Source organism: Emericellopsis cladophorae, assembly GCF_022114955.1.
Source record: "Emericellopsis cladophorae strain MUM 19.33 chromosome Unknown NODE_3_length_1261782_cov_116_963312, whole genome shotgun sequence".
Lineage (NCBI taxonomy): Eukaryota > Fungi > Ascomycota > Sordariomycetes > Hypocreales > Bionectriaceae > Emericellopsis > Emericellopsis cladophorae.
In genome coordinates this window covers 217,502-242,897 of record NW_026250928.1, presented here as the reverse complement: position 1 = coordinate 242,897, position 25,396 = coordinate 217,502, and the positions used below count along the sequence as shown (strand labels likewise).

General features: G+C 54.4%; 8 protein-coding genes across 8 annotated transcripts; 4 read left to right on the top strand and 4 right to left on the bottom strand.

Annotated features, from left to right (window-relative positions):
* Positions 1-179: 179 nt before the first annotated feature.
* On the bottom strand, positions 180-1,031 carry J7T54_007860 (DOA4-independent degradation protein 4; the record flags this gene model as incomplete). Its single annotated transcript, XM_051502431.1, has 3 exons — positions 180-332; positions 383-640; positions 699-1,031. 3 exons carry the CDS (start codon positions 1,029-1,031, stop codon positions 180-182), a joined length of 744 nt encoding a protein of 247 aa, XP_051365623.1.
* A 462-nt stretch (positions 1,032-1,493) lies between these two features.
* J7T54_007859 (Transmembrane GTPase-like protein) lies at positions 1,494-4,219 on the top strand (the record flags this gene model as incomplete). The annotated part of the gene is made up of 2 exons (XM_051502430.1): positions 1,494-3,819; positions 3,870-4,219. 2 exons carry the CDS (start codon positions 1,494-1,496, stop codon positions 4,217-4,219), a joined length of 2,676 nt encoding a protein of 891 aa, XP_051365622.1.
* A 166-nt stretch (positions 4,220-4,385) lies between these two features.
* On the bottom strand, positions 4,386-5,695 carry J7T54_007858 (adenosine deaminase; the record flags this gene model as incomplete). The annotated part of the gene is made up of 3 exons (XM_051502429.1): positions 4,386-4,556; positions 4,616-5,090; positions 5,631-5,695. The coding sequence occupies 3 exons, from the start codon at positions 5,693-5,695 to the stop codon at positions 4,386-4,388; spliced, it is 711 nt and encodes a 236-aa protein (XP_051365621.1).
* A 420-nt stretch (positions 5,696-6,115) lies between these two features.
* J7T54_007857 (Mitochondrial import receptor subunit-like protein) lies at positions 6,116-6,636 on the bottom strand (the record flags this gene model as incomplete). Its single annotated transcript, XM_051502428.1, has 2 exons — positions 6,116-6,492; positions 6,549-6,636. 2 exons carry the CDS (start codon positions 6,634-6,636, stop codon positions 6,116-6,118), a joined length of 465 nt encoding a protein of 154 aa, XP_051365620.1.
* Positions 6,637-7,082: 446 nt separating this feature from the next.
* J7T54_007856 (uncharacterized protein) lies at positions 7,083-7,871 on the bottom strand (the record flags this gene model as incomplete). Its single annotated transcript, XM_051502426.1, has 1 exon — positions 7,083-7,871. One exon carries the CDS (start codon positions 7,869-7,871, stop codon positions 7,083-7,085), a length of 789 nt encoding a protein of 262 aa, XP_051365619.1.
* A 1,491-nt stretch (positions 7,872-9,362) lies between these two features.
* J7T54_007855 (glycoside hydrolase family 18) lies at positions 9,363-13,062 on the top strand (the record flags this gene model as incomplete). The annotated part of the gene is made up of 9 exons (XM_051502425.1): positions 9,363-9,622; positions 9,676-9,707; positions 9,758-9,878; positions 9,930-10,611; positions 10,663-11,032; positions 11,092-11,359; positions 11,418-11,512; positions 11,565-12,757; positions 12,823-13,062. 9 exons carry the CDS (start codon positions 9,363-9,365, stop codon positions 13,060-13,062), a joined length of 3,261 nt encoding a protein of 1,086 aa, XP_051365618.1.
* A 4,410-nt stretch (positions 13,063-17,472) lies between these two features.
* Positions 17,473-20,796, top strand: J7T54_007854 (NAD-specific glutamate dehydrogenase-like protein; the record flags this gene model as incomplete). The annotated part of the gene is made up of 3 exons (XM_051502424.1): positions 17,473-17,671; positions 17,723-20,648; positions 20,703-20,796. 3 exons carry the CDS (start codon positions 17,473-17,475, stop codon positions 20,794-20,796), a joined length of 3,219 nt encoding a protein of 1,072 aa, XP_051365617.1.
* A 2,062-nt stretch (positions 20,797-22,858) lies between these two features.
* J7T54_007853 (uncharacterized protein) lies at positions 22,859-24,580 on the top strand (the record flags this gene model as incomplete). Its single annotated transcript, XM_051502423.1, has 3 exons — positions 22,859-23,193; positions 23,384-23,481; positions 23,544-24,580. 3 exons carry the CDS (start codon positions 22,859-22,861, stop codon positions 24,578-24,580), a joined length of 1,470 nt encoding a protein of 489 aa, XP_051365616.1.
* Between the last annotated feature and the right edge of the window lie 816 nt (positions 24,581-25,396).

The following is a 25,396-nucleotide window of genomic DNA, read 5'->3' as shown; positions in this document are numbered from 1 at the left end:
GCGCAAGGCCAACGGCACATAAGAAACACGTCTCAAAATGATAGTCCAACGCGATTGTTGCGCGACCCCTATACTCCGGAATGCGATGTGGCCAGCACCAAACGCCAAAAGATATCTCTTGGTTCAGCCAGCTGCGCGCGTGCTCAAAAACAAGGCTGCTCTACAGACGCCCAACCGATCTACCCCTTTCTGAGGCTGTCGAGACGCGCTTGAAGGTCATCATCCACGGGATCGCCCCCATGGGAACCGCCACCTCCCCCGCCGCCAACTGCTTGCGCAATCCGGCCCTCGGTCTGGGCTTCATTTCCCAAGGCAGTAGGCGTTTCGCCGAGCTGTCATGTGTGTCAGTCTCCTTCGTCTGGTCGTGAATGTGTTCGCTCACCTGTTGGTTGAAGTCCACGCCAATCTCTTCGAGAACCTGCTCGACCACCTCATCTCCTTCTTCTTCAACACCGACATCCATAGCATCGTCCATGACATCGTCCATCATCTCCTGCCTTTGGTCCATCATATCGTTCTCGCGCTCGAACTCCATGGCTATCCGTTGCAGTTGCGGAAGGTTCATTTGCTTGTTCATGCTGCCTAGAGCCATGGTGGCTCCCTTCATTGCCTGCATCATCTGCTCGTTCGTGCGGTACGTCTAGTCTGGTTAGCTTCCGTCTGCGCTTGCTACCCTGCCTGCGACGTGTCATGATTACCTGTAGACGCAAGGAGATCTTCTGCAGCTGGCTTCTCATGCCATAGAACTTCTCGATGTACCTCCTCGTGCGCACCAGGTCCTTGGCTTGGATCTTGCAAGCGCCCATTTGCCCATTCTTGGCGCTCGTCTTGATCTGCTGAATAAGTGTCTTCTCTTGCTTTTCGAGCTTGACACGCGTTTGGTCGAGTTCACGAATCGCCTTGTCGAGCATACGTTGGTTCTTGCGCAGACGCTCCGCAGGAGTCATGCGTTTCCCAAAGGCCCATTCGAGGATCTGTACATGATCAGCAACAGGCGCGAGGGAGAATGAAGCCGGGATCCTGACATTCATGTTGGCGGCTGATGGAAACCTCTGGGTGCGTTGATAATATGGCAACAATTGCAAATGCGGAATCAGAAGAGAGGAGAGACCGTGGGCATTAAAAGCGCAAAGTTCAGCTGATGCCTGGCTGTCCCAAGATCACGACGTACCGTTCACCACCTACGTAATTGTCGCTGGGCCTCACCCTTGGCGACCGTGGTTCATGGAACCGATAAGATAACGGAGAATAGCACGTTTTCCGAGCTTCTGCCGCTCCATCGTGGTTGTCATGATTCCAGCTTGTTGGAACTTGGACCAATCGCGCTGCCTGCCTAGGGCCAATTTATGGGGCCGATGCGCTTGCAGTGTCGACGTCAATTTGCCTCCATTCTCTCGTTAATCGTGCCATCGTGATCGTGCTCCCATCCTCACTGCGACCAACTTTTGTCCCTCCGACCGATCCTCGACCATGACCAAAACGCGCGCTTCACAATGAGCGAGGACTACTTCTCAGGGAAGGGAAAGGCTCCGATGTCATCGGAGCCCAGAGAATCAGATGACAAATCCGACAGCAACAACTTGCCAGCGGACGGGCCTAGAAACGTCAAATCCATGACGGTCGGCAACGGTTTGACATCGCGACACATCGCGCATGTCCAAAACATGTTGAACAATGAGAATGATTCGGGATACGGGGGCAGCATTGCGGATGCTGATCATCCTAGCATGTCGTCCGCAGTTGGCAGCCATCCGCACGGTCAACCGCAATCAGGGGCTATTCACCAAATGTGGTACAACCAGCAAATGGCGTCTCTCAGCCGCTCGATCGGAAAGGCTCTCGAACTTCTCAAGGGGCTCAGAGAGATGAACGAGTCATGGCCAGCTCACTATCCTTCGGTGCAGCGTGCTGATGTATCTTCTGCAGAAAGACCACAGTCGCGACCAGGGCTGGGTCACGCGTATTCCACCATGGGCGATGTCGACAACAACGGCACCGAGACACCACCACCTCAGTTGCGACGAGCGATGACCTCTTTGGAAGCGCATGACGCCGAGTCGAGTCGAGCCGCCGAGAACCGGGTCCCCGAGCCACCTCGCCTCGTTACACCTCAGATCGCGCAAGAGTTCTCCATCCTGAAGCTTGACCTGAAGCTTGGCGCGCTGAGCCAGGTAGAGCTTGTTCACTCTCTGGAGAAGAACTCGATCGCAGCCTTGTTGGATGGCAAGATCAGTACCAGTATCAAGCATCTCATCTCGCTGCGAGATCGTATCTCCGATACTGCCAGCAAAGTCCTCATCACCGGAGACTTGAATGCTGGAAAATCGACCTTTTGCAATGCTCTGCTGCGCCGCAAGGTTCTCCCGGAAGACCAACAACCATGCACGTCAATATTTTGCGAGGTGTTGGACGCTCGTGAAAACTCGAACGTCGAGGAAGTACATGCCGTGCACAAGGGAAGCGTCTATGACCGGATTGACGAGTCGACATATGACGTCTATACGCTGCAAGAATTGGAGAAGATTGTGGTGGACAACGACAAATACACCCAGTGCAAAGTATACGTGAAGGACTCTCGAACGATTGATGAATCACTCCTCAACAACGGGGTGGTCGACATCGCGCTCATCGACGCTCCTGGCCTCAACTCGGACACGACGAAAACGACAGCTATCTTCGCGCGACAAGAGGAAATCGATGTGGTTGTTTTCGTCGTTTCTGCGGCAAATCACTTTACACAATCAGCCAAGGAATTCATCTGGGCGGCTGCTGCGGAAAAGGCATACATCTTCATTGTCGTCAACGGATATGACACGATTCGTGACAAGGAGCGCTGCAAGAAGCTGGTGCTCGACCAGGTCTCGGGGTTGAGCCCACGCACACACAAGGAGTCAGACGAGCTCGTGCACTTTGTGTCGAGCAATGCAGTGCCAGTTGGTGGACCGAGTGAAAGTGGAGGCGGCGGGGACGATGATCCTGATGACGGTGACAAGGGCAAAGGCAAGGCCGACGCTGCGGACAAGGTACGCGATTTCGAGGCGGCTGAACAGTCGTTGCGGAGATTCGTTCTGGAAAAGCGCGCTCGTTCCAAGCTCGCTCCTGCGCGGACATATCTGCTGAACATCTTGAACGACGTCCAAACGCTGGCGTCCGTCAATCACGGTGTTGCTCAATCTGAACTCGATCGTGTGCGGCGCGAACTGAGGGAAATTGAGCCCCAGCTGGATTCTAGCAGGAAAGCCCGAAATGAGGTTAGCGACCAGATTGATCACAACATCGAGGACACCTGCAAGGAGGTTTACGACAACACGCGATCTGAACTGACGTCCGCCATCGAGTACGCCGGCAACTACAGCTACGACTTGCCTTATCCTGGCCTCTTTGGCGCATTCCAGTATGCGGAGGATTTAAAGTCGGCCATGCTTTCTCATATTACTCAAACAGTCGCCAAGTGCGAGGACTTTGCCAGGGCCAAGTCAGTACAGGGTGTCAACGCCACGAAACAACTTGGAATACTGCACGTCGGCGATGAGTTCAAGAACCTCAAGTTCCTGCCCGACGTCATGTTTCAGCGAAAGAAAGACGCCTTAGCTCGTCAGGTGGATATCCCAACAGAGCTCTGGGACTTTGTGGATTGGACAACGCTCTTGCAGCAACAGGAGAAGTTTGCCGGTACTGGGATGGCGCTTACGGTCGCCGGTGCCGTGGTCCCTCGCATGATTGGCATGAGCTCTTGGGTGGACCAGGCGCTCATGGCCACACGCTTGGTGGGCAGCGGCAACTTGAGGACCCTTGTGATACCAGGTCTCCTCGTTGCAGGTGAGTTCATGCCAGATTGCTAAGCGAAGTGTTATACTAACAGGCCACAGTGTTTGCCGCCTCCGCCTATGTTGTACAACAGATTCCCAACTCCCTGCCGCCTCGTCTCGCCAACAAAATCTCAGCCCAGCTTGCTGAGCTTGACTACGTCCACAGCAACTCCACACGCATTGCTACGGCCGTGCGCCGCGTGCTCCGGGTTCCTGCCGACAATCTCCGCGTCGGCCTAGAACAGAGCGTGAAGGAGCTCGGCGACCGCCGTGAGGAGACAATCAAGGTCAAGGGCGAAAGCGAGCGGGCCTCCAAGTACTTCTCCAACCTGGTGCGCTCCAGCGAGAACCAGAGGAACGACGTGCTTGCCATTGACCTAGATGCGCTACCCCACGGACAAGTGCAGTGATGATTTACATGATAGATGGGCCGGCGTTTGAACCGGAGTCACCGATTCCGCGTATCTCCTTGAATTGTGTCGGGTCGCTACAGACATCGCGTCAACATTCTCCCCTCGATGTGGGTTCTAGTCTAGTTTTCCTTGATACCATTCCTAATGTCGAATAACGAAAAAATTATATCCACATGACTTGTCGCAGTCTCTCCTTTTCTTCCTCGCCGCCGAATATCGCCTCAATACCTTGCCTGGCTAATGTGCAGATTTGCTTCTGATCGAGCCCGAAATGCTCTGAGGCTAGTCGGTACTCGTTAGAGAGTCCACTCCCGAAAACTCCAACATCGTCAGTCTGCAGCTGTTAGCATCATCGTCCAACCTCGAGGACCCCCCAAGAGACCCTCGACTCACCCCGAGTGAAACCTTCACACGGTCACAAGCCAACCACTCTCCAAAATGATGGTTCGCAAATCCCCCCTGGGTCATACCGGCCTGCACATTGCAGCTCAAGAGGAGCTCGAGACATAAGCCCCTCTCCTTGATCACCTTCCTCTGCTCATCCAGGCAAATCGCATGGCCTAGCCTTCTCGGGTACCATGAGAGCAGAGTCTCGAGCTCCTCGGGTGAACCACTCGCGGCGTACTCACCAAAGTGCACCGTTATCGGTAAGCTTACTCTCTGGAAGATGGGGGTGAAGACGGAGATCTGTCCGTTCGGGCGTGCTGAGAGATCCCCGCAGAAGTCCAAGCCCACGACCCTGCCACGATACTTTTCTGCGACTACACCATCTTCGAGGAACCCCTGAAGAACAGAGGCGGTGGCCTGCCGGATGGAGGGAACGTCCGTGGGGAGTCCGTAGATGTACGAGCTGAAGAGGGGGAAGAAACTATGCTCGTCAGCGTTTTCTCTCCTGGGCGGCATGTGCCACAGGCACAGTATGTCTCGAGTTTGTAGTCATGCTTGCCTTCTGCCATGACGACCAGAGGATCCTCGAGCGTCATTTGTTGCGACTTGTGCTTGGCTTTCCATATGTCGTGAAGCGTACGACGGGTGATGGAGCCCGTCAGGTGAGCGTGCAGCTGGCACAATTAAAATCCATTCTGTACTTAAGCACTCCAGAATCACCTCAATCTTCGACAGAGCTCTAAAGTCCATGGTTGTACTACGGCGCCGTACTTGCTTCAATGGTTTAAACACAAGACGCTGATGTGATGAGCAAGATCCGATAATGCAACCGTGTCTGGTGAAGTCCGGTGATATCTCTCATAACCGTAGAAAAGCCATTCAGTCGGTTTGGTCTTTGTAAAGAAACCCTTTGAAGCAAGCACGCGGGGCTGCGTACATGTAGCATGATTTCTAATAAGGTCAGGTGGGATAGTTAATTACCTGGTATATATGTGCCGCTGTTTAGGTGAGTTCAACTTACCCTACAAGCTCCTCAAAAGGAGACAGACATGCAAACGCTTTGGTGCAGCCGGATACAATTTCCATATGAGATTGTCTATGGTGATTGGTTGTGCGTGCTTCATGCCAGTATAGAAAACGGCTTGCTCTGCGCCCTCGTGGAGCCATGTTGTAACATACCTAGCACCTGAGCACGCGAACATCTTGATGAGGTTGCGTCACTTGCAGTATCCGGGTCGAACTGTGCACGATGAGGCACGGAACGAACGCGCTTGAAAGATGTGGAAATGTTCTATTTTTGACAAGTACACACACAAATCGATGACACCGCCTAGAGATGAGACTGCACAACCTTGCCATGCAAGCACGCGCCGTTTCCCGTTCCGATGCTTTTCGTCCGTGGCGTGCCAACCGCTATTACCCGTATCCATATAGTACACATCCTGCTCAGGGATCCTGCTCAAATACCTTCGTACATAGACGTCTTTGTTTCATCTTTTCGTGTCTTTACAACGCAGCCTTGGCGTCCTTTTCGTCGCCGAGCGCCGCACCGATGCGATCAGCGGTCGTCTGGTCGCCGCCGGCGGTCAGGAGCTCACTGCCCTGCTGCCTCATGTTGTACTCCTGCTCCATGGCTGTGAGCTGCTGGTCCTCGGCGAAGCTCAGGGCGAATGGCACGCCGAAGAAGAGGGCAGAGGTGGTGATCACCCACGTGGCCTTGCCGCTGAAGGATAGGGCTGTCCAGGTGGCATTCGAGACGGTGTTGACCTTGGATGAGATCCAGCCGCGAGTTGTGGGGGGTATGATGTCGCGCAGAGCATAGAGGCGCTCGGCGAGTGTCTCGTCTTGGGGATCGTACTCGGACTCGTTGGAGATCTCAGAATCTGAAAAAGGGGGGTTAGCTTGGCTCAGGGACGAGGCGAGGAAGGCAAGGTCGTACCGGTGTCGCTGTAGTCGTCGTCGTCAGCCTCAGGACCAGCCTGGGTGTTCTGGAAGTGCTCGTCCTCAACTTCCGTTAGGGTGACCATGTTGGCGGTTGTGGTAGTGGATGGGAAGGTGGATCAGAGATTGCGCTGGGATCGCACGAGATCCTGGTTGATGATTCGAGATTTCTTTCGACCTGCGACTAAAATGATCGAGCGAGGGAGTCTTTGTCGACGGAAAAAAGGCGCAATTCGATGGAGTTGATAGGGGATGGATGATGGAACAGCCTGCGTCACCTGGGCTTGACCTCAAATTTTTTGGCAGGAGCTCGGCAGGAGCGCGCCGCGGCGAGTAATTGAGGTCACGTGCACCCGTGCAACCGTGGTGTCAGTCAGGTACATTTGGTGAGCCATGATACGGAGATGGATCCTTCAACAATCACCACCTTGCCGTACGTGCATGTGCATTTCAGGATTTTATTGGCATATTTTCTATCTCAATTCGCATGCAACATCTAGTGCTAGGATTCCCAGTATCTGCAGCGGCCCAATTACTTTGAGAAGCACGCGTTGAAGGTATTGGCCGTCTTGTACGCAATTGACTTCTCAGCCATGGTGCCGCGGAGAGTGTCGAAACCTTTGAGAGCCTTTGCTGTGTTCTGGTAGAGGTTGCTGTCGGCATAGGCCAAATCGGGGTTCGCCGCGATTGTGGCCTGCCAGTCGATCTTTTGCCAGCCAGCCTTGCGGTACTCACTCTCGCGATTGACAATCTTCCAGATGACGTCCTTCCGGTAGCTGCGCATCCGGTCGAGCGTGCCCATCTCGAGATGAGCAGAAGTGTGGGCGGTCACGCCAGTCAGCGCCTCCTTCAGGTTGGTGAAGTGTCGGCGCGTGTTGATGTTGCGCGCCTCGGCACGGGCGTGATCCTTGTCCACGATGGTGGCAAGGTCGTCCCAGATACCAACGGCTGAGCGACGGCCGCGGACAACCTTGTCGGTGACGTCCTCTATTTTAGCATCGAGAGCGTCCAAGGCCAATACCATGGCGTTGATGTCGCCCGGGAGGAAACTGAAGCTGTTCGTCAGGTCGTGGTACTTGGGGTTGGTGCTGGCCTCGCCCGTATCGACAAAGTTGACAAACTCGTCGAATGTACAGCGGCCGTCAGGAATGACAACTCCCTTGCACTCGGGTGCAATGTATCCGTTGCCCTGGCCCCAAACCTCGACATCGAGGTCGTAGACGGTATAGAAGTAGATGACGCGAGCGGCTTCCACCTCTTCTATCGCAGAACACGTCCTAACGAAGGCAGCCGCCGCCGCCAAAAGAGAACCGACTTTCATCTGGAGGTGTCAGGAATGCAGTATCGATGGCCACAGACGCGACAAACCTTGAATTTGGTAGAGAGCAGGATATCTCGACTGACCTGGCTGTCAGTAGTTCAAGCGCACTGACACTGAGAAAGAACAGACAAACACGCTGTCCACAGTCAGCCGCGGAGCTTGTGATATCCAAAGCGTAACCTGGTGCTGGTATGGTCCCGCAACTCTACTTTCTTCGATTCCGGCCTCAGTATACGTACCCAGTCGAAAGCCAAGATGGCCAAGATAAGGCAGCCCAGGATCAAGTAGTCTAGATTGGCGTCAGCCTGAACCCTGTCCAATGTAAGCACGTTCTCTTCTTGGGCTCATCCATCGATGCGACCCTGGCAGAGGTTCCTGGCCACATTCATCAACGGAAGCGCGCCACTGAGTCTGGACAAGAATTGGTAAGTATCCGTCGCCAAGTCTGACGGCCGAGCTTGATAGCTGATACTAGCCACGGCGACCCCTGCATGAGCTCTTTGAAGAAGCGCCAGAAGCAGCAATGCCGAGTAATTTGCCTCTGCTGATCCGGGCCTTGAAAATTTAGATTCTTGTTTTATACAGTACCTGGTGGAGGTGCGATCCATAGCCTGGTCTAGATCGTCGATCTAACCAACTGCCTATTCGAGTAACTATGCAGCTTGGATCGTGGAGAAGTCAAGGTTAAATCAACCTAATTCTCACAGCTGGGGGGTTACTACACGGTTGAAATGAAACAAACCCGATATACCAGGAGGCGTATTGCTTGCCATCAGTCGAAGATAGGATTTCGTTAATAGTAAATGCGCGCGGGAGGTCTCATCTGCCCCAGTGCTCTCCAGTTCAGTTCCTAGTCTAAAGACTATCAGTTCGTTCTTTGCATGGCCAAGCGTGGTTGAAGGATCTTGACTATGCAGGACCATGTGCAATGCAGGATGCTGACATCCATCCACAACTGCTGGTCAATAAGTATGCGCGCCAAGGGTTCAATGGTCAGTCGAGGCTTCCTAGTGCTGAGGCAATATCTTCGATCCCTGCAACCGTCGCAGGGCGTTGACAAGCCAGTACTTACACGAGTGTCCCCTTGGGGTTATCGTTCACGTGAAGGTAGGATCCTGAATTGCATGGCAAACTTGGCGAACATGGATATTTCACGCAACATATCCATGCCTAGACTAGTAATCTCACCCTACCTGAGCTCGCTCCCTCTGTTCTCGTACCCCTGAATCTTAGCCGAGAAAGTCAGCTCCCAGGCCCCGGACTCCCGGACTTGCCGTACATCAGTCAGGCTCGGTCCACCGAGAAGTAGGCACGCACAGGCATATGATCTTGGTATTTGACTTTCACGAAGCCAGAATATTACTGGCACGTCCGCGAGACTGACAGCTCCATCCTCCCTGCACATTCGCTCAAGGAAAGATGGTACTGACTATGCGGCAGCTCGCCGCTCTGGCTGTTGCGGCAGCGGTCTTCCCTACCACTTTCGCCTCAATGATCACGCACCAGGGCGATGTCAAGGGAGAAGTTGACGCAGATTTCACGATCGAGTCAGTCACCGAGGATGCTGCCCTCGACAAGTGGTTGGAGCTTGTGGCTCCGGTCAATGCTACCAAGGTCACGGCCCGCATGGCAGATGCCGAAATCTTGATGTCGCCGTGGAGCCCTATACCCAACGGTCTTGACAAGAGGCAGAGAGTAGAGGACGAGAACGGCGCCTTGCTGTGCCCCAACAACAAATGCGTTGATCACAGGTGCGTCGCGGGAAAAGGACCGCAAAGAGAAACAAGACCTAATGGTGCACTAGTTGCTGTGGCCCCGACAACATATGCGGTTATGGTATGTGCTCTTGGCTCACTGCCAATGTGCTGAGCTGACCACAAGTACAGGCCCTGACTTCTGTGGCGACGGATGCAAAGGCGACTGTGATGCCACAGCCATGTGCGGCAAGTTCTCGGACGGCGGCAACATCAAGTGCGGTCTTGATCTTTGCTGTAGCTGGGGCGGATGGTGAGCTTCCTAAGTATTTCTCCCCTGCACGAAAGAGGCTGATGTAGCAAGGTGTGGAACCGCGGATGTCCATTGCATCGGCCCCAATGAACATGCTCTCTGCCAGGAGGGCTATGGAAAGTGCGAGATCATCCGGCCAGAGACCTGCGGCGAGAATTCTGGCACTGCAGACGGCCGTATGATCGGCTACTACCAGTCTTGGAACACCCGTGATCGTACATGCAACCGCATCTCGCCGAGCCAGATCAAGACAGAGGGTTACACCCACTTGTTCTTCTCTTTCGCTTCCATCGACCCGGACACGTACAAGGTGAAGGCGTGGGTCGAAGAGGACAAAGCCCTCATGAGAGAGTTCACCCAGCTTAAGGGCAAGGGCCGCGACCTACAGCCATGGATTGCCGTCGGTGGCTGGGCATTTAGCGACCCAGATCAGCCAACGCACACCACGTGGAGCGATCTATGCTCCGACCAGGGCAGGCGGTCTGCCTTTATTGCCTCGTTGATTGACTTTATGGACGAGTACGGCTTCACCGGTGCCGATCTTGACTGGGAGTATCCGGGGACTGCCAAGCGCGGTGGCAAGTTGGCTGACGAGGATAACTTTGTCCAGTTGCTCAAGGAGATGCGCGAAGCCTTTGGCACCAAGTATGGCATTTCACTGACCTTGGCGCCCGACTACTGGTATCTTCGCTACTTTGACGTTGGCCGCCTTCAGAACTATGCTGACCACCTGGTGAGCCAAGCTTCATTCGTTCATGACCTCCACCCAACTGACTTACCATAGGGATTCATGGCCTATGATCTGCATGGCTTCTGGGACTCAGATGTAGAGGCGCTGGGCTCCATAGTCCGTGGCCAAGCCAACATCGAAGAGATTGCCAACAACACTCTCCCGCTGGCTTATGCGGGCGTCGACCCCAGCAAGATCACTATGGGTATCGCCTGGTATGGGCGAGGATACACTTTGGCAGACCCTTCTTGCAACACCCTAGGGTGTCCATTCCTAGGTCCAAGCAAGCCTGGGAAGTGCACCAACAGCGCTGGTGTACTGTCCCTGGTTGAGATCAAGGAAATGATTGCCAGTGGAGAGGCCAAATCCAACTCTTTGCCTGGCATTGGCATGAAGGAGCTGGTATGGGACAACCAGTGGGTTGGTAAGTCCTTTCAAATTTCCCCAGCCCCCCATTTCGCTGCTTACTCACTGGCTGCACAGGCTATGACGACGAGGAGACCGTCGAGATGAAGCGCAAGTTCGCCAACGACCAGTGCTTTGGCGGACTGATGGCATGGAGCGTCGACTTCAACTCCGGCGACGGTAGCGGTACTGACGCGCCCAAGTCGGAGGACGGTCATTGCGGACCAGACCATGATGGCACTACTTGCCCTGGAAGTGGTTTCGGCGACTGCTGCTCTACGAGTGGCTATTGTGGTTCTTCTGATGGGCACTGCGGTTCTGCCTGCGTCAGCGGCGACTGCAAAGAGTATGATCACCCCCCAGGTACTCCCAGGTTCGGCTCGGACACTGACCATTCATAACAGGGGCTCGGAGACTACTGACGGTCGATGTGGTGCAGGTTTCAACAATGCCATATGTGGAAGTTGGTCCCACGGCCCTTGCTGCTCTGCCGGCGGATGTAAGTGCGCATCTGGGGATACTGCAACACAGTGGAACTGACAGTGATCCAGACTGCGGCGACTCGGATGGCCACTGCGGCGATGGCTGCCAAAGCGGCTGCAACGGCGAAGACCCCGACGACGGTAATGATGGTGATGATGACGATGACGACGACGAGGGAAGCCCGCAGCCGTACGAGCCGGATCCCGATGATGATAAGCCTCTCGCGGCCTGCCCCTACACACCGACAACCATGGATGAGATCTTCAACCTCGACTTTTACAATGAGCTGCCCGCCCATTGCGTACCCAAGTATATGGTGCCTGTCCTGCACAACATGCTTGAGACTGTGACGAAGCGGTACAACGAGATCCTGGAGGACGACTATGACTATTACTTTGGCGTGTACGCGGGTTATATCGTGGAGAACGCTAATCAGGTGACGCGCAGTTTCTTGAAGGACAGCGGCGATGACTATTTCGACTGTGAAATCTGGCAAGAGTATCCCTGCTGCACCAACTGCGAGTACCTGGGCGAGAGCTGCGATGGCTGCATCGAGAAGTGTGTCATCGAGGGTCCGATGGATGACGGTGTCGAGTGGCACCTGCGGGACCAGCCATGCCCGCCCGATTACTCCAAGCGCGGCATGGGCGACGACTGGGAGCAAACCATCTTCTGGGACTTCAAGGACGACGAGGCCAAAGAGAACTTCTATGCCGCGGCCGCCGCCGAGGTAGGTGCGCCCGAAGACAAATTCAAGATTGCGGAGCGGTCCACGATTACCAATTTTTTCATGAGCCCAAGCTGCGCTCGCGACTTTGCCTACAATGGCTGGGACGACATGAGCGACTTGTGCAAGCGAAAGGGGTACTGGCATAACATCCCGTACGTCGACGGGTTCGAGAAAGATGACGTTGTGAATCCCAAGGACGTTGTGAAAAAGTCCATTGAGAATGCAGACGTCCTCCGCGAACCCATGGCGGAGGCTGGTTTCAAACTGATGGTCGACGACTACGAGGGCGATGGCCATGATCTGGTCGACGCGCTCATCCTGCCCGTCTTCATGCTGCAAGAGTCCGTCCAGTACATGGAGGTGGTCGTCAAGACGGGCAAGGAAATCAAGGAGGCCGAGAAGACCGCCTTGATTATCAACCTTCTGTCCGCTCTGATGATCGTGATCAGCTTTGGTGGCTCAAGTCTCGTATCAGCTGGATTCAGCACCCTTGGGCGCACTCTCGTGTACCTCGCCGAGGCTGGCAACACGGTAAGTTTGGCCCCCCCCCCCCCCTTCCTTCTTCTGGTTATTATGGCCACTGAACCGTCCTCTAGGCTATTGGCCTCCACGCCGTCATTTCGGTGCCCGAGTCGGCCCCTCTCTTGATCTTCGGACTTGTGATGAGCGCCGTTGGCATCAGGGACGCGAGCAAGGTCGCGCAAGCAGCCAAGCTGAGGCGTGGTATGAAGTTTGAGGAGATTAGCGCTTTCAGCAAGGAAGCTGCGCGCATGATGGACTCTGTGGCCGCCTTTAACAAGAAGCCCGCTGTTCCTCAGATGTGTCGCTATGCGTAGGACTTGAAAGCAGACTTCGGGGGTACCATGGGTGGCATCTAAGGGTTTTGCAGAGTATCCCGATGATGTCCTGTAGGAATTATGGTAGCGATGACAAGAAACACATGATGATGCAGCTATTTTCTTCTTGGTACATCACACATGTAGCTCAACATGAGAGTATGCTCCAGTTGGCGGGGCCAGAGTTGTCGTCCTGAGACATACGGAATTCCACCGAGTATCTTCTCGCATTCCCTTGGAGAAGGGGCCCATTGTTGGGGAAATTGGCCGGTCGGTGAGCCCCTCGGTCTGGTGACCTGTGTTCCCCACGTTTACGGAGTAGTGACGAGGCAGTAGTCCTTTAGCGCATTGTTGGTCTCGAGTCTCGACGACGGTCTAATTAGTGGCAGTGCCAGTAGGCTGCTCCTCGTGTTTGTCGTGTACTCGTGTCCAGCAATCCGACAAAAATCGATTATGAAATGGTGCAAGGTTTGGCGAACAACAGGGGCGTGCGTGTTCTTGTTGATGCATGGAACAATTGCCAAATTCCAGAAATCCAAAAGCTAATACACGCCTTGGGCCTTGGGAAGAAAACCTAGCGTAGCGCGTGATGCAGTGCCGAAGCGAGACTGGTCGATTCCGGGGCTCTCCATATGCGGGGAGTCAATGGTGAGCAAGGGTATCACGCTCGCGGGACACCATGGAGAATTCTCCAGACGTTGTAACCTAGCCCCGGAGGCTGTCCGAGTACCAGTATCCATCCAGGTGATTCGGAAGGGATGGGGATCGCAAGCGCGCGCGCGAGGGCCGGGCGCCACCGGACAGTGCGTGACCTCCAAAATTGCCCCGACTTGCAGAGTTTTCAACTGGCGTGCATGGGCTACCTGGAAGTATCACCAAGCCGTCGTCGTCGGGACGTCCTGCGATGCAGGATCATGTAAAAAGGGGGTAATGGAAACCTGCGAGGAGCAAAAGCTGGGGGTAACAGAAACCGGGCCGGGTGCAAACCTGGGGGTAATAGAAATGCCAATTGGGGCAGCCGAGCGGGACAGTAGCGCAAGCAGCGTCAGAATCTGCTCGATCGCAACCAGACTCAGGTCTCTCTCTCACTGCTCAGCATCCGTGGTAATTAATGAATATAGCACGCCTTGCCGGCCGAGTCGCCGGTTGGTGGAGTTGTTGGAGCTTCGTAAGTCCAGCAGCATTGTAACTTGCATGGTAGTCTAGGTACCAGGTACGTTGCGTACGGAGAGGCAAGCAATTGTCGGCACTCTAGGCTTTGCCGACTCACGACGCTGATACCGTTGGTCAATGCAAATGCGGTGAGATTTGATGCAATCTCGACGAGGGACTCGTGATGGAAAGCATTGGCCACTCATCAGGGGACGCCATGAAGTAGAAACGATTTCCCAGTACCAATAATGAAGTGCCCGTAATACCACAACCCTTGCTGGCTGGTCATGGGAGCTGTGAGGCGGGTCGATCCGACAACGCCAGCTAAGCAGCGGCTGTGCCTGTAAAATCTGGGGAAGACGAGCTGGGCTGCCCTACCCTGAGCAAGACGGCAATCTCCATAAGACGGTGAGTCGGGTCAGCAGACCAGACCAGACCAGACCAGACCAGCAGGGAAAAGGAACGAATTGATCTCGACTCAAGCGCCTCAACCAGTCGCATTCCTCTGTATGTACTTTGCACACGGCAAACGATAGACTCGACAGGTCAGTGTTGTTGACGAAGAGAGTCGGAGGTCGTGGGCCGCTTGAAGGTGGTACGCAGTCGATGCATGGGATCTGCATTGTCATCAATGTTCCACAATGTGCGTAGAACCGACCATTCTCTTAAGACTCTTGTTGACAACGCCAGGGCGAGACGATCGCCAAGATTGTCTACACGTAGACGCCATAGACAGCGCTACATGCGTTACCTACTGATCAGCGCAAGCTGCAGCAGATCGAATGCCAAAGTACGTACTACAAGTACATACGTAGGTCACACGTCAGGTCGCACGTTGATTGATGACTCTTGTGCACCACTGACGGGAGAGGTTGCTCGTGATCGATATTGGGGGCCAATGAGACACATGGTGAGGAAGCTTCGGTCAGAGGGTCGATGTGAAAACCCTCGAATAGCCGTAACGTGGAACCTCGACTGGAGCTGGTATGTCCTTTTGGTGCCGTATCTGGTACCTTGACGGCCCCAACAGGCAGGCAGATGTGGTGACGGGACATGATGGTGATCGCTCAGGAACCAGCGTCCAGCGACGTGAGGCGCTCGGGCCACCAGAGTGAGGGGCGCGGAGGGGCTGTTGCTCCTTGGGGTATAGCGGGGCCGTTACAATTTGGTAATAATGGCTTCGTTGATCGTGGATGCAGGCCAGAAGACGCTCAGAATTTGCACGTCTTGTGCAATCATGATGATCACGATCCTGGTCGTGTCAATGATGCAAAAGAAGCACATTAACCAGAATATCACCCGCCTCACAATGGAAGTCTCACAAACGGCCCGGAGACTGTCTACAAATTGTACAGTAATGCATCGTAAGAGACCGAGACCTCACCGAGTGGATAGGCGGTCAGATGGTGCTGATTTAGCATCGTGAAAACTTCATTTCCAGGGCCTCGACGTGACAGCAAGAAGCCCAACAAGGCGTGCGCGTCGTCCGGGCCTCGATGGTTGATGCTCCAGCACGCCAGCTACACTGGCGCAAGTACTGTGGAGACAGCTGGCGCAGCACGCCTGTCTGCCCGGCAGCGCAGTGATTTGAATTTTGGGGCAGGTACATCCGGCAGCCCTGCCGGTACGTACCTTCAAGTAGCTTTACGATCCATTCCCAGCATGAGTCGGATTTCATCTTTTTACTCCACGTTGACGTTTTGTTGGTCTCGAGACTAATTCTTGCCTCCTCCTGCTGACCCTCTCGCAAGAACTTAAATAGGCACGGCCCCAGCTTGTTCGTTATACGTTCTCGCACTTAGCTTCCCCTTCTCCAACGACCAACAAGCCAGACGAACACCAACCTGTCCCTGCTTGCCATGGCATCATCGTCTACCCTATCTCAAGACAATACCTCACAATAACCTCGACACGCCAGACCAAAGTCGAAGTCCTGCTTCTCTTTACGCCCTACCACAGATTTTCATCTCGCCTCCCCCATCTCCACGCCAGCCAGCCATACTGTTGATCCCGTCTATCTAAACTGTGGATGAGAACAAGTAAGTGACGATATCAGCAGTCTCCCACCGTCTTGTCCCCCTTCGCGTTCTTTGACACCAGTCAACTTCTTTGGTTCCGAGAGAGGCATTCAGCAAGCTGTCGCATACCACGTGAGTTCCAGGATAGCAAAGATCCGGCTGGACCCTCCCGCTCTCACAGGGGTGGCAGACGCTCCCGCAGCATTGCGATGTTAGCCGGGGCCCTCCCCTCGCTAGGAGGGGCGGAATTTCTGGAAGCTCAATGGAACCGTGGGAGCTTGGCGGATGGATGAGCGCTTCTCGACGACCCTCAGCAGGATTCTCACTTCCAGGCTCAAAGAGGTTGCATCTTTCTTTGGATACTTGGCTGACGTACTCTACAGAACTGAATTTGTTCATCCTTTTCTGGCTGCCTCGTGGGCCTGTTAACCGCCTTCCGACTTGCAGCAATCGCTCTCAGTCGTCATCAGCCAAATTTCAGGATCAGATCGTTTTCCAGTGATCTCTGTCTATCGTGTCAATTCGATTGACCGCTCTCGCATCGTTGCACTGTTCCCTGACAAGTTCCAGGAGAGCACTGCAGATCTAATACTGTAAGTATCCGCTGCGAGTACCCTTGAAACACGCACCACCCCGACCCTTATCAGTCGGTGATCATGGGTGCCCTCGGTACGGATACACCGACAGGATCGCTGCCAGCGGCGGTGAGTCGGTGAGGCCAAGGGCATGCTGCTTCTGCCGGCCTTGACTTTTGCTCTTGAGCTATGAGCACACTGTGTCTTAGTGTCCGAGCAACGCCCGCTATCAAAGATGACAAGATAAGAGCCGTCTTTTGTTCGGGTACTTGTCTCGGTCGCCTCGCCCGCAGGCTCCACAGTACCTTCTGTACACGAGCTCTGCGCGATCCCTGCCGCAACCGTCCCGCCGGATCGCCCTGCCAGACTTTCAAATCGTATGGCATTGAGATCTTTCAGACGGGCGCAGCAATTGAGTCACTTTCGCTGGGCTGATGCGGTACCGCTTGTCTAACAGTCTTATCTCAAGTGAGAAAGCTTCCTGGCAGTATAAAAATCGGCCATATGCAATCAGGTTCGGGCCATGTTCCTCAAGAGCACTTGCTTCACCCACTGCGCATGCCAACATGTTGGCCATTTCCTTGGACCCGGCTAACTTGGCCCCTCTTGACAGATTTCCAGACTACGTCGATCCGTTGGAAACGTTCAGACCATCCTCATCCAAGATGACGGATTCGGCCAAGCCCAAGGTTGTTGCCAGACTCCAGTCTGACACGGAGTCCAGCCGTGGGCCTTCGCCCCAGCCTACGCACGTCAGCGTGCCTTTGGCTCATAATTACATCAATGGCCATCGAATCCTGCGCTCCGCGACTGTGGGCTACATTGCGCCCGAGTTCCAGGGCAAGGTTGAGCAGATGAAAGACGGTAAGTTTCATCTCACGGACCCCCTCTGCCTGCAAAACTGACATGTCGCAGTCAAGGATATCATCCAACAATCGTCGTGGATCCCCGAATCCCTCATTGATGAGCAAATCCATTGGTTCTACCAGAAGCTCGGCATTGATGATGTCTACTTCCAGATCGAGACGCCTCAGGTCATTGCCAACCAGATCACGTCTCTGTACGCTGCCAAGGTGGCTGCCTCTGTCCGCGAGGATAAGCAGGAGGAGATCCGCCTGGACATGGAGGCCAACGACCACGCCATCTACATTGACACCAGTGAGCCCGGAAAGTCTCGCCTTGGCGGTCCCCGGTATGAACAGCGCCTCGAGGCCAAGTACCTCGACCACCAGGGCAGGAGCAAGTACCGTGTCGAAACCTTCCGTTCGCCTGCCGTCATCGGAAACAGCCCTTCCTCGAAAGCGACCCTCCGCTGCTACTTTGTGTACCAATGCATCTTCAAGCAGAAGCCCGAAGAGACGGACCCCAAGGAGACCCGTCTTGAGGTCATCGCTGATCATGGTTTCTGGCAAAAGGCCACCCAGAACACCAAGCAGGTCTACCAGGAGATTATCGAGCTGGCTGTAAACAGGGCCGGCCCCGTCATCGAGGTGTTCGACATCGAGGGAATGGCTGAGAAGCGTCTCGTCGTCGCTTTCCAGTCCCGTACCGCCCGTGGCATGTTCTCTGCTCTGAGTGACCTGTACCACCACTACGGCGTCACTAGCTCTCGAAAATACGTTGAGCAATTCGCCAACGGTATCACGGTGATGAGTGTTTACCTGCGCCCCGCCATGAGCCTGGAGGGCAACTTCCCGCCGCTGGACGAATCCATCCACCAGATCACCAAGGAAATCTCACTCTTGTACTGCATTCCGCAGAACAAGTTCAACAACCTCTTCCTCACCGGCGACCTGAGCATTCAGGAGACCGTCTACGCTCACGCGTCGTGGGTCTTTGTGCAACATTTCTTGAATCGCCTTGGACCCGAGTACGCTTCGCTAGAGGACATGCTTGACACCAAGGAGAACCCTTCAGCGGCTCTGCTTCTCTCAAAACTGAAGCGCCGTCTGCGTACCGAGACCTTCACCCCCGACTACATCCTCGAAATCATCCAGACCTACCCGGCGCTCGTGCGTGCATTGTACGCGTCCTTTGCATCCACTCATCTGAGTGTCGGCGCAGGATTTGACCAGCACTTCATTGCCCCAGCTCCTGTCACTGAGGTGCTCTCAGACAACAAGTTGCAGGAGAAGATCACCAAGACTGTGGCCAATGAGCACGACGAGATGGTCATGACCGCATTCCGCGTCTTCAACAAGGCAATCCTCAAGACCAACTGGTTCACACCCACAAAGGTCGCTCTGAGCTTTCGACTTGATCCTTCATTCCTCCCTGCTGCGGAGTATCCCAAGCCGCTGTACGGCATGTTCCTCGTCATGGGCGCTGAGTTCCGTGGCTTCCACTTGCGATTCCGGGACATCTCCCGTGGCGGTATTCGTATCGTCAAGTCGAGGAGCAAGGAGGCTTACGGCATCAACGCTCGCAACCTGTTCGACGAGAACTACGGCTTGGCCAACACACAGCAGCGCAAGAACAAGGACATTCCTGAGGGTGGCTCGAAGGGTGTCATTTTGCTTGATGCCAAGCAGCAAGATAAGCAACGTGAGGCATTCGAGAAGTACATTGATAGCATTCTCGACCTGCTGCTCCCTGCTCAGACGCCTGGTATCAAGAATCCAATCGTCGATCTGTACGGCAAGGAGGAGATCCTCTTCATGGGTCCGGATGAGAACACTGCTGATCTCGTCAACTGGGCTACCGAGCACGCCCGTGCCCGCGGCGCCCCCTGGTGGAAGTCTTTCTTCACCGGCAAGTCTCCCAAGCTCGGTGGTATCCCTCACGACAAGTACGGCATGACAACCCTGTCTGTGCGCGAGTACGTCAAGGGAATCTACCGCAAGCTGAAGCTCGATCAATCCCAGGTGCGCAAGATGCAGACGGGTGGGCCCGACGGTGATTTGGGCAGCAACGAGATCCTGCTGGGCGAGGAGAAATGGACCTCCATCGTCGATGGCTCGGGCGTGCTGGCTGACCCCAATGGCCTCGACAAGGCCGAGTTGGTTCGTCTTGCCAAGGCTCGCTCGATGATCTCCAACTACGACCTGAGCAAGCTGTCCAAGGACGGATACCGCGTGCTTTGTGAGGACAACAACATCACCCTGCCATCAGGCGAGAACGTTCCCAATGGTACCACCTTCCGCAACACCTACCACCTGCGGGACAATGGCATGACTGATGCCTTTGTTCCCTGTGGTGGTCGCCCCGAGTCGATCGACCTCATCTCCGTCAGCAAGCTCATCAAGGACGGCAAGTCAGTTATTCCTTACATTGTGGAAGGCGCGAACCTGTTCATCACCCAGGACGCTAAGCTGCGTCTCGAGGCTGCAGGGTGCATCCTGTACAAAGATGCCTCGGCCAACAAGGGTGGTGTGACCTCATCATCCCTCGAAGTCCTGGCTTCCCTGTCCTTCAACGACGAGGACTTCATCACCAACATGTGTTGCGACCCCAAGACTGGCGAGCCACCGCAGTTCTACAATGAGTATGTCAAGCAAGTGCAGGCCAAGATCCAGGAGAATGCCCGCCTCGAGTTCGAGGCCATCTGGCGAGAGCACGAGAAGACTGGCATCGCACGCTCGATCCTCTCGGATCAGCTGTCATGGGCCATTACCGATCTGGATGAGGACTTGCAGCACTCCGACTTGTGGACAAACGAGGCCATCCGATATGGTGTGCTGCGTGATGCCCTGCCTCCGCTGTTGTTGAACCGCATCGGCATGGACAAGATTGTCGAGCGTGTGCCGGAGAGCTACCTGCGTTCCATCTTTGGCTCATACCTGGCGAGCCGATTCGTATATGAGTTCGGCAGCCAACCCTCGCAGTTCGCCTTCTATGATTTGTAAGTCCAGACCCCGGCCCTCTTGCCAAAAACCGACTGCTAACCTCACCCCAGTATGTCAAAGCAAATGGCCAAGATTAACAACAAGGAGACGGGCGCCGAGAACGTGCGCCGCGCCTCTATTTCTCAATCTCACCGCGCAACATAGCGTATTCTGCACTTCTTTGCATTTGAACTTGACACGTCGATGTCGATTTTGACAGTCGTCCATAGTTTCTGGCGTTTGATTGGAAGGGTAGCATTTGCACCAAAAAGTGTCAGTCATGGGTGGCTGCCACGGAAAAGCATGAGAATCAAGAAAAGAAACACCGTCGCACAGGGCAAAGCAGCCCGGGACGTGCGAATCGGGAAGATATATTAGTACGAGTAATGACAATGAGCAACAAAACGAACGCTGCCGCCTCAAACTGAACCTTTTTCTTCCGCTTTGACAACGTCTTCCTCGCTGTCTATCTAGTACCGTATTCACACGACGAAGTCGCCAATATAAGTATTGCCCGATATTGGCACTGCCATTGACAAGGATATTGTCTGCCAAGACAGTCCAGCGTTAGCGGCTTTGTCGAGTGACACTGTGACTATGGTGAACCTTGTCCGTCCTCTCATTCTCCGTGTTGGCCATTATCACATTACGGCTCCGACTCATACCAGGGCGCCAATAGTTGGGCGCCCGGCGCGCAGTTAAGATTTAGCATAAGCCGCGCCTCATGAATCCACATACAAGCCAATTGAAAACTTCATGGCCGCACGCCTAGGCACACATACTCGCAGATTCATGGCCGCAGCGGCACACATAAGTACTTAGGCACCCTTGTAGCCGCATGTAAGTACTGTGTGAAATATTGCCGCTAGCACAGCCGTAGCCATATGTCAGGGTAGCAAAAGTCGTCTGTTGGAATAAAAAGATCGTCGTCTTCGAGCTCGTCAAAGCCGTCTGAGCTATCCTCCTCCTTCTGCTTCTTGGCGGATGAAGCTTGACATCGTCTGGGTCTGACTTCCACTTCTTCCATGAGGTCTACGAGTAGCCTTCTAAGTATTGCACATGTATCTAATTGGCCCATGAATCTATTTTATGGGGTGGCACTTGTGTACGAATTGTTTCCTACCTTACATGTAGGTCGAGTCACCAGATCCTTTGCACTTGGCTTCGGGACTATCGCAGGTACAAGTACTTAAACAGCCCTTATCAGTGCCCATCAAGCACATGCCCCTGAAATGGTACATTGGTACCTTCCATAAATGGGGGTCATAAATCATGTGTTTTGGCCGGTCTAGAGCTAGCTCCGGTTGATTCGGATGCCGGCGACATCTGTCGACACAGTTTTGTGCACTAAATCTACCTTGTTGTCCAGCCTTTGTAATTTTGATATCAGCTGGCATTTACGAGGATTTTTCAATCAGGATATTGGTGAGATGTGTTTTCACGTTGTTTGCAACAACATGGTGTTGAAAGCTGAAAACATTCATGACAGGACTATAGCCCCTGAGCTGTCGTAGATCTTCCGTCGACTCTCGACGTCCTCAAAGTTTACCAAGCTCCAGTCGACAACAAATGGGATCTTCATGGTGGAAAGTTCACCCCGTTGATTGCCCATCTAGAGCTGTGGAGAGCCTCGCCGAGAATGACCAGACATGGAGACTTGACACCACTGCCTCGAGGCGCTGTAGCCTATGTGTGTGTAAGTAGTCATTCTGGCCTCCATGCACAACACATGCCTAGGGCTGTTGAATGGTACTATGGTATTCTCCTTTGCTTTTCTACTGGATACGGTTGGTCATGCGCAAGTCAAACAATCTCCACAAAGTCGAGAGTGCAGACTAACAAACTCTCAAGCAAGTAAGAACGCAGGTTGATCAGCAGCGCCCAAGACCTTGTGTGTATCAAAATGAATCAAGTGCTTCACACTACAGCAGACTCGAGTGACCGCGCTATGTGAGGACACTTCCTGCATGTGATTTACCTTACTTTAGGTTTCCACTCCTCGTCCTTCCGGCCTTTGCTCACTCGCACACACCAAAACCTACATCGCCATATCCAAGAGCATAGGAGGAAGAAGCACCACATCTCTGGTGACTCGCGGCTGGAATCCTGCCAAGAGCGGCGCAGCTAAAGGGTTCCAAGTCCTCCTCAAGTCTTCATGGGCTGCGTCATGTCAAAACGAGGGTGCCCGTTTCGGAGGGCGAGACCACAGTCGGCACAGCCCAGCAAGATGCCCCGAAAGTCTATCACGCCGCAGAAGGCATCACCATGGGACAGACTTCCCTTGGAGCTTCGAGACCTAGTCTTCGCCCAGTTATTGACGTCGGGGCGCGGCCTCTACGCCGCCTATGCGCAGGTTAATAAGGAGTGGAATGCCTATTGGGAGCCCAAAGTGTTCAAGAAACTCCTGCTCACGCCAGACGACCTCGCAACCCTAAGCCAAATGTTGGGCGGCAGAAATACCCGGAGACTAGGATATATCAACCGATTAGACTTCTATATCATTCTCGAGAAGTATGACTGCGATCTCTGCGATAAGGTTGAGGATGAAGAAACAGCACAGCGGTATGTCCTTCACGAGCACCTCCCCTCTCCCCTTTATTCATCTATACTGACATCAAGTCGCAAGAAACGATACCGTTACGACCATATGTTTGCTGCGGCTTCTCATGAGTCTGCACCCTTTGGAGCCTGCAACCACGCCGAGCGGCGAACAGCATCGCATAAACCTGACAATAACATGCTTTTCCCGTAGCGACACCAAACATCACTACAGGCCACTCGCTATGAGACTCAACTCCTTGACGGACCAATACGAGGAGATTGGAGAGCCCGAATCGGATCGCTCAAACGGTGAGCCATGATTGTTCCACGAACTTGACGAAAAGCAAACAATGACTTACGTGACCACCTAGGACATGGTCCCATCCCACCTAGCAAAGATTATGCCTGTGCCACGCGACTCTTTGGATCAAGGTACCTTCAATGGAGCTATCAAGCCGACCAATATCCCTTTGAGGCCCATTGGAGGCTACCACAAGCCCGAATCATCACAGACCTCAACCTCGACCTCGCCTCGTACCGCAGTATTGGACGCAACGTCGTCTGGCGACTCCTGCGGGAGGGCCTCCCCTCGCTTGTCAGCTTGAACCACGAGCAATGGCTCCGTCTCAAACCCCCGGGCCAGGTTCGCCACGACGAGAACTTTGTCGAGACGATCGATATGCGGTGGCCCACCCCGTTCCCCCGACGGATCCAACGCCTGAGCTTGTTCTCGGACGCCGATCCCAGGATGCACGATGCTGGCCCTCGGCCCACCTCGCATCACAGAGCAGGTCGGAGCCTGGCGCTCGCGAGTCATAATCTGTCGGTCCTGACCTGTGGATTCGCCGCAGACGCGGCTGGCTTTCTGCACGAGTTTTACGAGGACCGCTGCCGCGATCTGGGCGCGCAGGTCATGCGCTGGGAGAACTTGACCAAGCTCTGCTTAACAGCAGCCTGCTTCGAGTCGAGCACATGCGACGAGATTCCACCACTGCTCTCCGCCGCGGCCAATGCGGCGCGCCACATGCCTCAACTTCTCATCTTGGAGATGTGGAACAGTGGCAACGGCCAAGCAGCGCGTTTCTGCTACGAGGGTCAGCCGCGGACGCAGGAAGGCAACTACAGCCCTGCGAGCATCGTGTGGGCGTGCAGTTGGTCACCGGCGTACATCGATCAGTCAGACCCGGCTATTGGGAAGTGGCGCCGCTTGGCTCGAGACCGCTCGGGCGGCCTAGAGGCCGGGGTGTGCTTTTCTACGATCGAGATGAAGCCATTGGAGTTGCAGACGCATCTTGCAATGATCCCTCACCTAAGGTTGTCGGCGGATATGCTGTCGAAATCGACACACGGCCGGATCAAGTACAAGACCAGGATGAGGCGGGATGGAAAGCACGATAGCCTGGTATGAGGCCCGCCAGTACTTGCGCGCCCGGACGAGCCCATGAGTGTCACTCACGTGTTGCGCGCTCCGGCGCATAAGTAACTATTCTTACATGTGTGCCGCCCCATGAGATAGCTTTGTCAGCCAATGAGTTACCTGTGTGCCACTTATAAGGCTACTCGATGGTGGTACTTTTATGCGCCGCTCGACCCTTAGTAAGGTACGGATACGTACTATCTTATCGTCAAAGGAATTTTGCCAGACTGCGAAACTACGGCCGCCTATCAAAGAGGATCCTGCGTGAGCTGTTAAGAAGTCTCAAAAGCCCTAGAGCCACTATCACTCTGACTCTGTGCGCTGGATTGGGTGTGTCTGATGTGTGGAATGCTGGCGGGGGATGTCAGGGCAGGCGTGGCATAAGGCACCATGGCGCAGAGAGAGTGGCACACTCAGCAGAGAATCAGCCAGCGAGAGCGCGCTGGGGACTGCTGATGCGATGCTGGACTTGCCAAAAGCCGATGATGTGTAGATCTCGATTTGTCTGTTGCAGCATGATGATGATCACGCCAGTGATGGAGGTTAATGCCGCTGGAGCTGCAAATGATAGGGAGCAGGCGATGACTGCACCAGGCCACTAACAGATCGCTGAGCTGCAGCACCAAGCTGAGGCAAGACCAGGCAATTCAGGACTGGACCCAGAAAAAAAAAAGGGATCAGGGGGCGTGGCAGCGCTTCAATCTCGACAAGGCATCCATCCATCCATCGCACGGCATTCTGATCCAACCCCAACCCCGTACGGATACATGTACCTTGTCGCCCAACCCCAGTTCGTCCGTGATCCCA